Source organism: Coloeus monedula (assembly GCF_965178545.1).
Source record: "Coloeus monedula genome assembly, chromosome: 19".
Lineage (NCBI taxonomy): Eukaryota > Metazoa > Chordata > Aves > Passeriformes > Corvidae > Coloeus > Coloeus monedula.
In genome coordinates this window covers 12,100,399-12,115,549 of record NC_138799.1, presented here as the reverse complement: position 1 = coordinate 12,115,549, position 15,151 = coordinate 12,100,399, and the positions used below count along the sequence as shown (strand labels likewise).

At 59.1% G+C, this 15,151-nt stretch overlaps 3 protein-coding genes across 6 annotated transcripts; 2 read left to right on the top strand and 1 right to left on the bottom strand.

Annotated features, from left to right (window-relative positions):
- Positions 1-557: 557 nt before the first annotated feature.
- Positions 558-1,035, bottom strand: ANAPC11 (anaphase promoting complex subunit 11). The gene is made up of 2 exons (XM_082294353.1): positions 836-1,035; positions 558-764 (listed from the first exon to the last, which is right to left on the bottom strand). Exons 1-2 carry the CDS (start codon positions 942-944, stop codon positions 619-621), a joined length of 255 nt encoding a protein of 84 aa, XP_082150479.1. The 5' UTR covers positions 945-1,035; the 3' UTR covers positions 558-618.
- Positions 967-5,262, top strand: ALYREF (Aly/REF export factor). Its single transcript, XM_082294352.1, has 6 exons — positions 967-1,325; positions 1,492-1,623; positions 3,527-3,674; positions 3,839-3,902; positions 4,024-4,201; positions 4,986-5,262. The coding sequence occupies exons 1-6, from the start codon at positions 1,098-1,100 to the stop codon at positions 4,998-5,000; spliced, it is 765 nt and encodes a 254-aa protein (XP_082150478.1). The 5' UTR covers positions 967-1,097; the 3' UTR covers positions 5,001-5,262.
- Positions 5,263-5,584: 322 nt separating this feature from the next.
- On the top strand, positions 5,585-13,286 carry ARHGDIA (Rho GDP dissociation inhibitor alpha). 4 transcript variants are annotated; one of them, XM_082294168.1, is made up of 7 exons: positions 5,599-5,662; positions 7,385-7,546; positions 9,718-9,927; positions 10,285-10,368; positions 10,834-10,910; positions 11,087-11,150; positions 11,612-13,286. In XM_082294168.1, the coding sequence occupies exons 3-7, from the start codon at positions 9,738-9,740 to the stop codon at positions 11,809-11,811; spliced, it is 615 nt and encodes a 204-aa protein (XP_082150294.1). In that variant the 5' UTR covers positions 5,599-5,662; positions 7,385-7,546; positions 9,718-9,737; the 3' UTR covers positions 11,812-13,286. The 4 variants fall into 4 exon arrangements, with proteins under 4 accessions (XP_082150293.1, XP_082150295.1, XP_082150294.1 ...); XM_082294167.1 differs by lacking the exon at positions 7,385-7,546 and having other exon boundaries at positions 5,585-5,662; XM_082294169.1 differs by lacking the exon at positions 7,385-7,546 and having other exon boundaries at positions 5,597-5,712.
- The last annotated feature ends 1,865 nt before the right edge of the window (positions 13,287-15,151 follow it).

The following is a 15,151-nucleotide window of genomic DNA, read 5'->3' as shown; positions in this document are numbered from 1 at the left end:
CCCAGCTTGCCCAACACCTGCCAGGGTGGGCATCCTGCTCCTGCTGCTAGCTGCAGAGCACCGCGGGGGTGAAGGGACCCCAGTACCTGTGGTGGGAGCACGAACCGTGCCCAGCGTCCCGCAGGGAGTAGCCCAAGCCCCTGGGGTGGCCCCGGTACTCACCGCGGTGCGGAGCCCCGAAGGGGGGTGGGCCGAGCTGGGCAGCAGTACAGCGAGATCGGGTTCGTCAGTGTCAGAGTGGCTGCTGGGCGGCGAGCGACGCAGGCCAGAGAGTAGCCCCGAGGCTCTGGCCACCGAGGAGTGGTGGGGCCGGGTCGTCTACAGGTACAAGGGCTCGCCGGGGCGGCACAGGACGAGCAGCGCGCCCGGGGCTGCCGCCACCGCCTTTACAGCCGGGCGGGGGCCCCGCCTCGCTCGCCCTCGCCGCAGCGGCCCGGCCCGGCCCGGCCTTCCGGGGCGGCGGAGCCCGCGGGGCGCCCGGCGGAGGCACTTCCCGCCCCCCACTCCGTGCACCGACCCCGAGCGCGGGACACCGGACACAGACACGGACACGCGACTGGCGCCCACACATTTATTGAGCGGGCCGGGAGTGGCCCGTCCCCGTGCCCGGTGCCGCCCTCACTCCCGGAACTTCCACTCCTGGCGGCACATGGGACAGTGCTGCTGCACCTGCTGCGAGTTCAGCCACTTGAGGATGCAGTGCATGTGGAAGCAGTGCGAGCACTGCCCCCACACCAACGGGCAGTCGTCGCCGGGAACCTTACCTGTGGCACGGACACACCGTCAGCCCCGCCCGGTGCGCAGTAACCGGTGCCGGTGCCGGTCCCGCACTCACAGTCGGGGCAGCAGCCGTTGAAGGCCATCCGGCAGATCCCGCAGTTCTCGTCGTTCGCCACCCACAGCCAGGACGCGACCCCGTGCCAGCTCCGCACGCGCACCCGCATGTTCCGGTCCCGGTCCCGGCGCGGTCCCGCCGGAAGCGCTGCCCGCCCCACAGGGCTGCGCGCCCCCGCCGCGCCGCGCCCCCGCCCCGCCCGTTCCGCTTCCGGCGCGGGCGCAGCGCGGCCGGAAGTGCGGGTGGGAGCGGTGCCGCCATCATGGCCGACAAGATGGACATGTCCCTGGACGACATCATTAAGCTGAACCGGAGCCAGCGTGGGGCCAGCCGGGGTGGCCGGGGCGGCCGGGGCCGCGGCGGCACCGCACGAGGGGGCGGGCCCGGCCGGGGCGGCGTGGGCGGCGGGCGCGCGGGCGGCGGCCCCGTGCGGAACCGGCCGGTGATGGCCCGGGGCGGCGGCAGGAACCGGCCCGCGCCCTACAGCCGGGTACGGACCGGGCAGGCGGGGCTTGGGCCGCGGCGGCGCGGCGGGCTGGGGCGGAGGGTCCGCGCGGGGCAGGGACGCGGACGCGGGCGGCCCTTTGTCCACTCCCGGCGCGGCCTCGGGCTGCGAGGCCCTGGCGCCGGTCAGCGAGGTCCCGGTCTCATTGCAGCCGAAGCAACTCCCCGAGAAGTGGCAGCACGACCTGTTCGACAGCGGTTTTGGGGCGGGGGCCGGCGTGGAGACCGGTGGAAAGCTGCTCGTGTCCAACCTGGACTTCGGCGTTTCGGATGCGGACATCCAGGTGAGGCTCGGGGAGGCGTCGCGGGGGAGCGGGGACCTCATTCACTGCGCTCAGGTCGGGTGCCCGCGGGAACTCTGCCGGCCCTGCTCCGCTTGCGCCCGGGGTCGAGGATTCCCGGGTGAATCCCCAGTGATGGGGTTTGTACTACGTGTGCCTGCTTTGCCGCGATCGTGGTGGTCTGGAGGGGGCTGGAAGACCCGGTTTATAGGTGCTTTGTAAGTGACTGCCGCGGTGCACGGGAACGGGGAACGATGCTGGGACTGTGCTGGATCAAGCTGTGATTGGAGAATTTACTGTGAACTCTGTGAGCTCCTACTCTATGCAGCTGTAGCCTAACGGTGCCATGGGCTCTGGTGCTTTGTCAAATCACATTCTGTTGGGTGTTGAGGGGTTCCCACGGATGCACCCATCAGTGTAACCAGGCAGTTATTTGTCAGGGGAACAGCTCCCCTGTGCTGCTGCCTTGGTGTACTGTCCTCCACCTGTTGTGGCCATGCCCGTTTGGGCTGGTCAGAGCCCACAGTGCCTGCAGTTGGGTGCTTGGTGCATCTGCCTCAGGGTTGGAGGCTGAGGGTGGCTCCCACCTGCCCGAGGGGTGTCACAGGGTCATGAGTGGGCTCTGAGCTGTGCAGGAATTGAGTGCCACGTGTGTCCCTGGCAGGCACTCCTACGCCACAGAGTGCTGCCATCACCCTGGCCCCTGGCCCTTGTGTCCTCACCAGGGAAAACCAAACCACTGCTGTCAGACTTTCCTCATTGGTTCATTCATTCCAGCCTCTCTCCACGCACCAATCTGGCTGTGCCTGGGGAATTGGAAAGGAGCTCTGTCAGGTCACCTACTCACTGGGTAGTGTGCTGCACACCACCTCTTTTCCTTGTGTAAGTTCAGATTGGGTTTAAATAAGTTCCTGTTTGTTGCAGTGAGGCCACAGTGTGTAAAACTCGGCCCCTGCGCTTTGTGTGCAGCCAGGACTCACCTTCCTGCTGCTGCACAAGCTCCCACTGCATTTGTTTAACAGCAGGGCTGACTCAATGGCTTTGGCCCCCAGCCCCATAACTTAGTGTTGCCTCAGATGTGGGATTGGTTTTGTTCCTGTGCTAATGCCTCTTTATGTGGTGCGAGAGGCCAGAGGAGCTCTGGTCACGAAGGAGCTGCACAGCGTTGCTCTTTGTGTCGTCTGAGGCAGGAGCAGCTGACCTCAGACTCTGAGCAGAGCTGACACAGCCTTGCTTGCCACATTCCATCCAGAAAGCATCTGCCAGGTGGCCTTTGCAGCTCTCTTCCACCAGCCCTGCTGGGAGCCCTGCTGTGACTCAGGAGCAGCTTGACACAGGCTGTGCAGTAACCTCATTAGCTTCCCAAATGTAGCACCTGAGAAACAAAATTGGTGGCTCTGTTGCTGCCTGTTTATTTCCAATCTTTGTGGCAGCAAAGGACAGACCTCAGCAGAGGACTTTGTTGGTCTCCATTTTTGGGGTATGTTCCTAATGCGCACAAGTTCAGTGCAGCAAAAGTGTCATCGTCTTGTGGATCCCTGCACTCCCATGGTCATTCTCTGTGAGAAAGGTGTCTGGGGTCTGGAGTATTTTCAATAGTTGTCACTTTGACTCATCTTCAACAAAGTCCCCCAGTTCCACTGGAAAAGAAACAGGTTTCAGCATTCCTTGAATCTGCTTCACTGGCTGTAAATGTGCCTTCTGCAGGATGTGAATGCAGAGTCTTGCTTGGCTTTGCCACTTATGACAACTCCCTGAAATCTTCCTGATGGGCTGTGCTCCCCTCTGCCATTGGCTCTTTTTCCAGATTGTCTGTGGTGGTTGGAAAAGCACTGGTGCTGGCCCAGTGTGTCTGTGTGTTTGCAGCATTGATGGATGGGCATGCTCCTTTCCCTCTCATTCTCAGGAGCTATTTGCGGAGTTTGGGACCTTGAAGAAGGCAGCTGTGCACTATGACAGATCTGGTCGCAGTCTAGGAACGGCAGATGTGCATTTTGAGAGGAAGGCTGATGCGCTGAAGGCAATGAAGCAGTACAACGGGGTCCCCTTGGATGGTGAGTCTGTGTGGCCCATCTCCATGGCCTGTTTCCAGCGCTGGAGTGGAGCAACCTGCGCATCCGTGTCCCTGCCTGCGTGCCCGTTTCTCCCGCACATCCGTGTCGCTCCCTCCCACCTTGCGTGTCCTGCGCAGACTCACGGCTGCTCTCCCTCCCTTCAGGGCGCCCCATGAACATCCAGCTGGTGACGTCACAGATCGACACGCAGCGGAGACCAGCACAGAGGTGGGGGAGCCCCTGCCCCGAGCAGTGGGGCGGGAAGGTGCAGGACCCCTCCCTGATGGGGAACGTGGGTCCTGTTTGGGTTCGCTGACGGCACTAAAACAGTTGCTTTTAAAACTCACAGTGTAAACAGAGGTGGCATGACCAGAAACCGCGGGGTCTCGGGGGGATTTGGAGGTGGAGGCAACAGGCGAGGGACTCGTGGCGGGAACAGAGGGAGAGGCAGAGGAGCTGGAAGAACTTCCAAACAGCAGCTCTCTGCAGAAGAACTAGATGCACAGCTGGATGCTTACAATGCCAGGGTAAGTGCTGCTTGGGCACTGTCATGGGCTCCCCACAGCATCTCATCCTAGAAAGCACTGGCAGTCTGGAGCTGGCAGAAAAGGGAAAACATTTTCCAGGTCCTTGGACTGAAGCAGTCTCTCTCTGAAGCTGAGCTGTGCCTTGGCTTAGGCCTCAGCTTCGCTTTCCAGAGCACTTTGTCACCTGTTATTGGTGGCTGAGGAATAGCCTCTGCTCTTGCCAGGCTCTATAGCTGGAACAGCCACTATGACCAGCAGCTGCAGAACAAAACCCACAGAGCTGATAGGTTGCAGGAATGAGAAAACAGAAAGGAAAATCTCATGTGGAAAAACTGTGTGTGGTGTGCTGCTGGGGGGAGGGTGCAATGTTGGTGGCAGAAATGAGCCCCAGCCTGGGGAGCCATGGGCAGGTTGCAGCTGTACCTGGAACTTGCTCAGCCTGTGGCACAGCCGGGTCAGGATCCCAACAGAGCTGAGGCCACAAGGACACCGCAACAGCGAAGTTGGTGGTTCAGGACCGGGATAAGTCAGGGCAAGAGCATGGAAGAAGTGGGATGAACAGGATTCTAGAAGAAGCCTTGGAGCAGTGCAGGGGGGCGGTGTGCTGTCCTGCTCAGCACGGTGTGCTATGGCTTGGACCCGCCTATGCCTGTCCTGCAGCGCTTGAGGGTTCATCAGGGCCAGGCTGCCTGCAAAGAAGTGGGTGGGCTTGGGTGCAGGGGGTGCTACAGGGTGCCAGGGCTGCTGCAAAGCACATGGTGACAGTTCCTCCCCTCTCTTCCAGATGGACACCAGCTAAAGCGGCAGCAGTGGGCGCAGGGAAGGACTCCAATCTTGCTCCACACTCCCGGCAGGGGCTGCGGCTGTGGCTACTACTACCGAGGATGGGATTTGTTTTACTTTTACGTTCTGGGATAGGTTTTAACTCCTGTAAAGGTTTTTTTTAATTCTCAGCAGACCTGTTTTGTACCGAGTTATTTTTGGGATAAATTTTTCTGGTTGCCTGTTGGGCCAAGGTGGCTTTTTCACCTTTGCCATAATAAAATAGAACCATGTCTAGAGCTGTGGCTGATGCCTTGCCGCGCTGGGCCCCGCGCCCCATCCGCTCCCGCACATACCGTGATGCTCTGCCGTGTACCTGTCCCGCCCCGCCGGTCCCGGTCCCGTTCTGCCCCGCTGATCTCGTTCTTGGTCCCGGACCGCTTTCCTGGTCCCGATCCCTCTCTGCCCCGCCCTGCCGGTCCTGCCCCGCTCCGCCTCGGTCCCGCCCATCCGGTCCGGTCCGCCCCGCCCGCGCGCGCGCGCCCCCGGGCCAATCAGCGCGCGCTGCGCGGCCGGAAGCGCGGCGGCGGCGCGGCGGTGAGTAACGGGAAGTGCCGGGCGTGTCCCGGAAGTGCGGGGGCGCGCGGGGCCTGGGCGGATCCGCGGCGTTGGCAGCGCAGCGTGGAGTGAGCGAGACCGGTACGGCGGGACCCCGCGGGAGCGGAGGGACCGGGCGGGTGGGGCGTAAGGTACGGCGGGAAGGGCTGGGCCGGGCGCGTCGCGCTGGCTCCGGGCCGCAGGAAGGGCCGGTCGGGGCCGAGAGGCGCCGCGGGGCTCCGGGTGCCCTTGCGCGACCTTCCGAAGGCCGAGGGAGCCGCCGCCCCCGGCGGGGCCGTCCCGGAGCGGAGCGCGTGGGGCGAGGGCGGAGCGCGTGCGGCCCGGGCGGCCCGCGTTCCCCTGAGGGGCCGGGGCAGTTCCCAGCGGGCTTTACCCGGTGCTCGGTCTGAGGGACGATGGACGGGATCGCTGGGCCCGACACGTCCGGGGGTCGGCGGTGCCTCTGGCGCATACGGTCGGTCGGCACGAAATGAGGAACCGGGAGGCGCTGTACCAGAGTTGGGCTGCTCCGTGTCGAGGGAGGGCCCTTCCACCCCGAACGCCGCTGGCCGGGTGCGCTTCGAGCCCCGTCGGAGGGTTTGCACAGGAGCCGCGATTCCTGCGCTCCTCGCCACCATGCCCCCACCGGGAGCGGCGGCCCTTTCCCGGCAGCCGGTCTGAGAGCCGTGACCGTCGTTTGTTTGTGGTGAGAAAAGCCCTCGACCGCGCTTGTTCCCGTGAGGGTTCCGGGTCCACTCTGTTGCTCCTGTTGTCCGAGCATTCTTCCAGTGTGGAAGATCTTCCACGACTGCAGAGTGGGGACAGTTTAACTGCTCTGGGTTCGGCTGCTGACACACACAGATGGGTCACAGTCTGGGCTCCAGGTACCCACGGTGCTGGTTTGCATCCCTGGTGCAGCGCTGCCAGTAGCCCTTATGCTTCTGGACTTGTTTGTGAGTCCTCGGTCTGGCTCTGCACAGCTCACCCATGTAGGTGAATGACAGGTCAGGGATATGTCAGAGCAAAAAGAAAAAACAAATCCTCCGTCCTCAAACTGCCCACTGAGCAGCAAATGTGTCCTCCTGTTCCCCGAGTCCTTCCCACCTGGGGCTGTGAGACAGCAGAGGGGATCAGGTGTGATGAGAATTCCCTCAGATGCTCTTACAAAGCAATTGGTGCAGCAGTGGTACCTGGATTTGCCCTGGTAGTGCCTGGCCTCAGGAAGTGTCAGCTAGGCTCCTGTCCCGTCTGTGCTACTGGTGTCCCCCCACTCCCCTGTGCTGCCCTGGGAACCATCTGAGCTGTCCATGTGGAGCAGCCAGGCTGGGTCGGGCTGTTCTGGCTCCCCGTCCTGGCAGAGCAGACTGGGACAGGGCCCTGCAGAAACGCCTATTGCTGGGTCACATTCCAGCCGAGTTCTCTGGATGGCTGTGCGGGCTTTCCTGCGCGCGGAAAGAAGGAAGGGTGGGGACTGCTGGAACTGGCGCTGCTGCGTGTGCACGGCTGAGCTGAGGCCTGATGGATGTCGGAAGCTGATTAGCCCATCTGAAGATACTCTGACTAATGCTGGGTTTGCTGGTGCCGTGGGATCGGGATTCTGGGGTATGGAGTCAACGGCTCCCACTGTCCGCCTGGACACGAGCAGGGATATTCCCGCTAGTGTTTCTGCCTGGCAGGAGGTGGGGCTCTTGCGTTTGCTACTGCAGCTGCTCTGTCCTGCACAAAACATGCTGAGAATCCGGAAGAAACTGCTGCCTTGAGGGAGCAGTGAAGGCAGACTGTGAATTCCCAAGTGGGGATTCAGCCTCCTGCTGCCTTCTACAGGCTGATCCTGAGGATCTGCAGGAAGCCAGGGTCTGTTTCTGAAGATCCAGGAGCCCTCCTGTACTCTGCTTCCGGCACAGGCTGGGGTCCCTTCCTGCAACCGTGGCATTTCCCAGGGGGCTGTGCTGTCCCACAGAGCAGTGGGATCTTCAGGACCTGTGGGTAAGCTGATGGGAAAGGTGAGGGCTGTTTCCCCAGCGCCAAGCCCAGCCTGGCCTGCAGTGCTGACTGGAATCATGCTGGTGCTGATCCCCAGGGGTGTTTTCAGTTCTGGTGAGCTCCTCTCACCTTAGACATCCTGAGAGGGTTGGGGTGGGTCCGATTAATCTATGTGGCAGTACACATGATTCTTTAGCCTGGATCACAGAAGTCAGGCTGGAGCACAGGAACGTGACCAAAGAGCTGGGCATTTGGGATTTTGGTTGCTTTGGGCTTTTTTCTGTGTCCTGTATGGCATGGTTGTTGCTGAATACCAGTTTGTGTGAGGGGTTCCTCATTGGTCTGGTGGAGATGGGGTTAATGATGCCTGGGAGAAAACTGTCACTGTGGGGGGGGGGGGGGGCGGTCAGCTGTCGAGGAGTGGCAGCTCTACACTGACACTAAACTAGTGCATTTCCAAACTGCCCAGGAGAGGATTCTGGATCTTGGAGGTGAGCAGCTGCTGGCAGTCGGGGCTGTGAACACCAAGGCTGTTCCCAGTCAGTGCAGCTGTCTTCCAGCCATGGGAGCTGTGCTGGGGCTGGTGCTGTTGTTCACAGAGCACTGGCTCCAAGAGCTTCAGGTGCTGGAGCAGAGGCTGCCTCGTGGCTCCTGCCGTCACTGATCTGGCTATCTGTGAGAGATTTTGTCTCTGCTTGGTCTGAAAATTGGAAGGTGGAGGGGCCCCGTGGATGCTCATGCACAGAAGTGTACCCACCACTGTTGGAGATACATGTGTGGATGCTAGTGGATCCTCTGCCAGGTGTGTGATTACTGTGCTCTCACAGAAGGCTCAATCACAGAATTTGGGAGTCACCACAAGTCTAGGACTTGGGACTTTGGTTCTGTAAAGCTGAAATTCTGTCACTTCCACTCCTGGAAGCCACAGATATTCTCAGAGCAAGGTGTGAGGGTTAGAACTAACTCGGTCCATAGGAGGTATAATCTAGCCCAGAGGCAAGCCGAAGGACATGAGGAGGGGATCAGGCAGGATGCAGGGTGTGTGAGTGAGCGTTTGCTCACCGCTTCTGGGAGTCCTCAAGCCCAGCAGCTGTTTGGGAGAAGCAAGGGACTGGGATTGATAGGGAGACACTAGCATGAAATCTCATCAGTTGTCCATCTGTGATGTAAGACTAAATGTCCTTGTGAAGACGAATTTCCACATCATTCAGTGTGAGCATGTTGGAGGATGCCATGTGGAAGGGCCAGCTGTTTGCTGTGCTGTGCAGGGGTGGTGCCAGCAGCCATGGGAGCTGCAGATGTATAGGTACAGCAGGAAAAGCTCCTGGCTCAGATGCTTGTGCCACACAGGGCCAGAGCCTGCGTGGTGTCCCATCATCCCACAGTGCCATTCTAAAGCTGTGCCAGAGTGTTCTGAGTCTTTAGAGAGTCCAAGTTGATACTTGCCATAGGATAACCCTTCAGACAATGTGCCCTGTGGAACACCAAGAATTCCTGAATATGTCATCGGCTTTTACTGAGGATTTTAATGGAATGTTGGCATCACCTTTGCCCTTGGTGCAGCTGGGCATTTCCTGGGCAGAGTCCTCGGCAGCCGAGCCAGGCTCCACATCTTGTTTCCTTCATTGCCTGTGTCCCCAGCTGTGTGTGCCACAGATCCTTGCAAAGGGCTGAGCCAGGTGTCTCGTCCCACTCTGCCAAGGCACCTGTCACAGAGCACTGACCTGACTGAGTTACAAAATGTGAGCACCAGATCCCAGCAGAAGCTCCCAGCATTCATGCCAGTGGTGAGACAGAGGCCTATTCTTGGCTGGAATCCTGTTGTGGAGAGCAGAACTGGGTTTATTCTGAGGTCTGGTTTATTCCAATTGAAAGCTTCACCTAGTTGATCTTGTGGAGGAGAATGTCTTCCCTATGGCTTTGGGGTATTTACCTTACAAGCAAAGCACTGAGATTGAATTTTTCTTCACTCTTGCCTGGGCCTCTGTGAAATGAAGATGAGACCTGGTCTCTGGAGGGTGGCTGGGGGCCCTTGGCAGGGTTGTGTCTCCCAGGGGACAGCATAAAGGGCCCCAGTGAAGTGGGAGCCTGTGGAGTAACAGCAGAGCAGTTCTGGGGAACTCTGCTGCTGGTGTGGTTGGTTGGGGCACTCACACTTCTCCTCTCTGCTTCAGTGTGGATCACGTGTGTGAGGATGGCGGAGCAGGAGCCAACAGCAGAGCAGCTGGCCCAGATTGCAGCTGAGAACGAGGAGGATGAACACTCTGTTAACTATAAGCCACCTGCCCAGAAGAGCATCCAGGAGATCCAGGAGCTGGACAAGGACGATGAGAGCCTGCGCAAGTACAAGGAGGCACTGCTGGGCGCCGTCACCGTGAGTGCAGGTGAGCCCTGGGATGTGTTGGTCCTCTCTGGCCTTGCCTCTGCTCCCACCTGGGAGCTGTTCTCCCAGCTCTGTGTTTGTGCAGGAGCACAGGCCAGAGCACAGAGCTGTGTCTGCGCTGCCCCATGCCCATCGCTGCCTGCAGTGTAGGGCTCAGGGACGGAGGGGTGGGGGTGGCACTCTGCCTTTGTGGAGGACTGTGGGCTGGGCCTGGTGCAGTGGAAGCCCTGACCCTTACAGAGTCAGAGGCTGGTTTTGCTGGGTTTCGTGCACTTTCAAGAAGTTCCCTGGAGGGAAAAGGAGCTGTGTTGGCCAGTGTCAGGGATGGGTGTTTAACAGCTTTTTCTCTTGTCTCTAGATCCCAACGCTCCAAATGTTGTGGTGACCAAGCTGACCTTGGTCTGCACTACTGCTCCGGGCCCCCTGGAACTGGACCTGACAGGTGAGGTGGGAGGGAATTCCAGCTCTGCTCCTGCACAGAGCTGGCAGGGGTGCTGCTGGCAAGGTGCATGAGCCTTCCTGTGTCAGAAGTGCTGGAGGCAGTGCACGGTGCTTGGGCCCTGGGTTCTGTACCTGGAGCCCAGCAGCAGTTCCCTGGCACCTGGGTGAGGGGCCAGATGGGGCAGGCAGATTCTTCCAGCATGCATGGTGACATTCATGGCAGCTTTGAAATGGTGACAGCCTTGGGGCAAACATCTGCAAAGAAACTCTTTGGAATTAATTGCATAGTTGTGCTGCAGTGTCCTGTCAGAGGGCATTTCTTGCCTGGCTGCAGCAGCATAGAGGGCCCTGCAGCTAGGGCCATTCCCTGCTCCTGCAGCTCCTGCCCCAGCTGCCTCATGCCATGGAAATTCATCCCAGAGCACAGCAAGGAAGAGCTCTGAGCAACCCTTTCCTGTCTCTGTAGGTGATCTGGAAAGCTACAAGAAGCAAGCATTTGTGCTGAAGGAGGGTGTGGAATATCGGATAAAAATCTCCTTTAGGGTAAGGATTCCGATCTGGAAATGGAATTAACAGAACATCAGACTGCTGCGGTCCCAGCTTGGGGAGTGCCTGTGTCCTGAAAGTGGGGTTATGCTGAAGGAATGGGCTCTTCCTGCAGGTGGGGTGGGCAGTGTGAATGGAGATGTCCTGCTCAGTCCCTGCTCCTCTCTCTGCAGGTAAACAGGGAGATTGTGTCAGGGTTGAAGTACATCCAGCACACGTTCCGGAAAGGTGTGAAAAGTAAGTGCTTCTCTGTGACTTGGTGCTGCTTTGTGTGAGTGAGGACTTCCTGCTCATTTTGCTGCTGTGACAGGGGCTGCCCAGCAGCTCCTCATGGGAGGGGACAGTCCTCATTGCCACTGGGCCCATGGAGCTCTGTGAAGGCCTCCGGGCCTGCAGTGGTGGGGCAGCCCGTGGTCCTGGCTGCACAGTGTGTGATCCTGGTCCCTCCTGAGCACGTTTTCCCCCTGAGCGTGGCAGGAAGCAGGTCACAGCTGACAGCATTGCCAGCGCTGTGGGGTCACTGCCCACAGGAAGGGCCCATTCCTCGAGGGAAGGGAGCTCTGAACTGGGTGAGATCCAGTTACAGCTGTTCTTCGGATTGTTGTAACAGTAACAGACCCTTCCTTTGCTTTAGCCTTGTCCCAGATGCAGGGGAGGCTCCTGAACAGCCTCCATACACCTCTTTTTTGTCGTTTTAGTTGACAAGACCGAATACATGGTTGGGAGCTATGGCCCCCGAGCAGAGGAGTACGAGTTTCTGACCCCCATGGAAGAGGCCCCAAAGGGCATGCTGGCCCGGGGCAGCTACAACATCAAATCCAAGTTCACAGATGATGATAAGACTGACCACCTGTCCTGGGAGTGGAACCTGACTATCAAGAAGGATTGGAAGGACTAGCCCTTCCCGAGGCCAAACCCCAGAGAGCGTGAATCAGACAGTGGCTACCGTAGAATACCCCCCCTGTACCAAAGTGCTGACATTGGAACCCTCTTACCTGTCACCCCCATTATCATTTGACCAGAGAGCTCAGTTTTTTATGTGCCCCCTCCCTGGAGAATTGCTGAGTGCATTGACCAAACCGTGCTGTCTGCATCTGGTCTCCAGCTGCCCGTCCTGGGGCTGTGCTGCCCCAGCACTGAGGGGAGTGCCCACTCCCTCGCCAGGCCCTTTCTTGCTTCCCACCTTCCTTTATCCAGGAGGTGCCAAAGGGGAGGAACTCCTGTTAGGATCCCGTGCTTGGCTTTCCTGCGCACAGCTCAGGGTAGCTACTGCTTCCAAGTAGCTGAAGAATTTTGGTGCCAGGCAGCTGTCAAATCAGTATATTGGCTCAAGTGGTGTCTGCCTGCCCTTTCCGCCCCATCAGTGTCCTGGGCAGCTTCATTTGTGGATGTTCCCTGTAACCATGATGCCTTAAATGTGTAACATGTATCCTCTAGGGAGGGAACCCTGCCCCTGTTACACTTTTTAAACGCCACCTGCCCTCCCCCTCTGTTGGCATGGGCTCAGCTTGGTCACGCCCCTCATGGGTTATTAGGAAAGATTCACAACTTCCCACTTCGCTGCTGGTTCGTTCCTCACCTGAGATGGGACATCTCCAGAGGGGAGAGGGTGTGACATCCTGGGTGACGCCTGGCCACCCTTCCTGGCACCCCAAGCACCGGCCTGGCTGGACCCCAGCCTTGCCTGCGCAGAGCCGCGAGCTCTCTGGGTGCCCTTGTGGCACAGAGGGGGCTGAAGGGCAGGGCGGTGCAGGGGTCACCAATGTTGCCATCACCTCGCACTTCTCATTGCAGCCCAGGTAGCTGCAAAGCACTGAAATTCCAGGACAGCACCTGCCCTCCTGGCTGTGTTGGACTGAGGATGGACGAGTCTGTCTGTGCAGCTGCTCCTGATGCGATCAACAGAGCTTGCGATGGACAAGTGTTTTCCGAAGCGGTTAATGCCTTATGTATCTGTTCTGCCTTTAAAATCTGTGCCTGGCCTGTCAGTAGTTATTGCCTTGACACTCGGCCCCCCGTGCCTGCCGCAGATCCGCAGCATGCTGGCCTCCACTCTTGGCTGCACAGCTGTGGCTCTTGGGGCAAAGAAGCCCCAGGGGCCCCCTGCAAGACCTGGGGGGCTGGGCAGGCATGCGCCACCTCTGCAGCCCTCCGATTTGGATCTACCACGTTGAGGTTAGAACTGGGACCAAGTACATGTGGCTTTCTCGTAGCTACGTCTTTGCCTCTAACTCCCCCTGCCCTGCCCCTAGAGAATTTTTTGTTAATTTGATTTGGTGCATATTGTCTGTAAGTCCTAGACCCAGGTTAACAGGTTTGGAATCATCGTCTGCTTCTCCTTTTATGACAGTTAAATAAAATCTTTGAACTGACTGTGTACTGTCCATGCTGGATCTTTGGCAGGAAGTGGCCAAATAAGATTTTTGCAAACACCTAGAGCAGGAGAAGACCAGGATCTGTGGGCTTGCTAGAACGTGGAACAGGATCTGGGACAGCCCTTGCCAGAGGAGGAGAGGCCCCATGGCAATATGTGTGCAGGATCTGTCCCTTGCTATTTGCCCTGCCCACAGTGTGAGGGGTGGGAGTGTGTGCGGCAGTGAAAATAGGGATTTCCAAGTGGGGTCTCTTGCCAGCAGAGGAGCAGGTGGGTTTGAACCCACGACATGACTGCTCCAGCTGCACACGCATAGGGAAATTCCTCTGCAGTCACAGGAGTGAGGGAGGTGATCAGAGAACACAATCCAGGAGAGTCAGCATGATAAGAGCCTGCGGATGTTTACAGAGCATGTGGCATGTTTGTGTTAAGGATAAGAAAAGTGTAGCCATGAAAAGCTCTTTACAGAATCCATGGCATGAGAGAACCTGGAGGAGGGGGCTCGGCTTTGCTCCTCGTCAAAGACTCACGAAGGTAACCAAGAACTCCATAGGCTCCCTCTTGTATTTGGAGTTCACAGCACAGGCCCTGTCCTCGGGCCTTGGAAAGCTGCTAAAGGAGATGATGGGACTTGGAAAGGACTAGGGCTTTAGGCAACAGTCTGGGCCAGGCAGGAGCTGGCATGTGGCCAGCGCCCACTCCAGCAGGCACATGCTGCTCACTATGGAGAGCAGTGTCCAGCTACGACCCCCCAGCCCTCTGCAGTGTGGGGCCGTGGAGGCCAGAGTGGGGACTGGAGCAGGGAACAGGCCTCACTCCCAGTGAGTCAGTTAGATCGAGCCCAGATGTGCCTGATAGTGTGAACAAAGGCCCCCCTGTGCTGGCCCCTAACAGCCACTCTGCGGGCAGGGCTAGATGAGCACCCAGCTGATGCAACCCTAGCGCTTTGGCAAGAGTTTCCACACCCAAGGTGGTGAAGCTTCTGTTAGATCGTTTGTACCATGGTAGGAGGCTTGGAGGGGCAGGACGGCTGTGCTATGTGCTATAATTCAACTCTGAGGACTCTCTGCCTCAGTTCTCTGGCACATCTTCCCGCTGCGGGCTGACATGCAGGCTCTCCTGCCTGGCGCACGCTCATGAGTGCACTTGGGTACGGGTGGCTCCAGTCACAGGCTGGGTGGGACAGATCATTTGCATGAATTGTGGCTCCCAAGGTAAAACCTTGGCCCCTTCCAGGTGATGCACCTCAGGAATCTTGGCCAGAAGTTGTGCAGGAGCAGTCCAGGCTGTTCCCCTTTTCCAGTGCTGCAGCAGCTCCCTCTGACACCACAGCTCTGTGAGTGCAGCAGCCAGGTCGGAGCAAGAGTGCTCATGCAGGACTACCCCGGGCAAGGTTGGCCCTCTCAGCAGAGACACGGATGCAGGTCCCCTCTGGCAGAGCAAGGAGCCGGGGCTCTCCGGGCAATGGCTCCGAGGTGGCCTGGACTAACACAGCCGCTGATTCCCTCCCTGGCAGACAAACGTGCCTATGTCTGCCCGCCCCTGGGTGGCCTCTGTGCCCTGACCGGGTGCTCAGCTTTGCCTTCCAAAACCTCGCTGAACTCTCCCCGGGCCCGACAAAAGCGTCTGGTTCAGCAGCGGCCGCAGCTCCTGAACGGGCAACAGCTCCTGGCAGCACTCGAGGCAGTCGGATTCTCCACGGGGAATTGGTGAGCTCCCTGCTCCTCGCACCAGTGGCCCGGGGCGCCGGGCGCGGCCCCTGCCTAGAGCAAAGAGCAGCGGCTTTGCAGCAGCCCCGAGCTGGCAATCAATCCCCAGGGCGCGGCCGGAAGCCCGGAGTCTGCCCCCGTTCCAGCGCGTCACC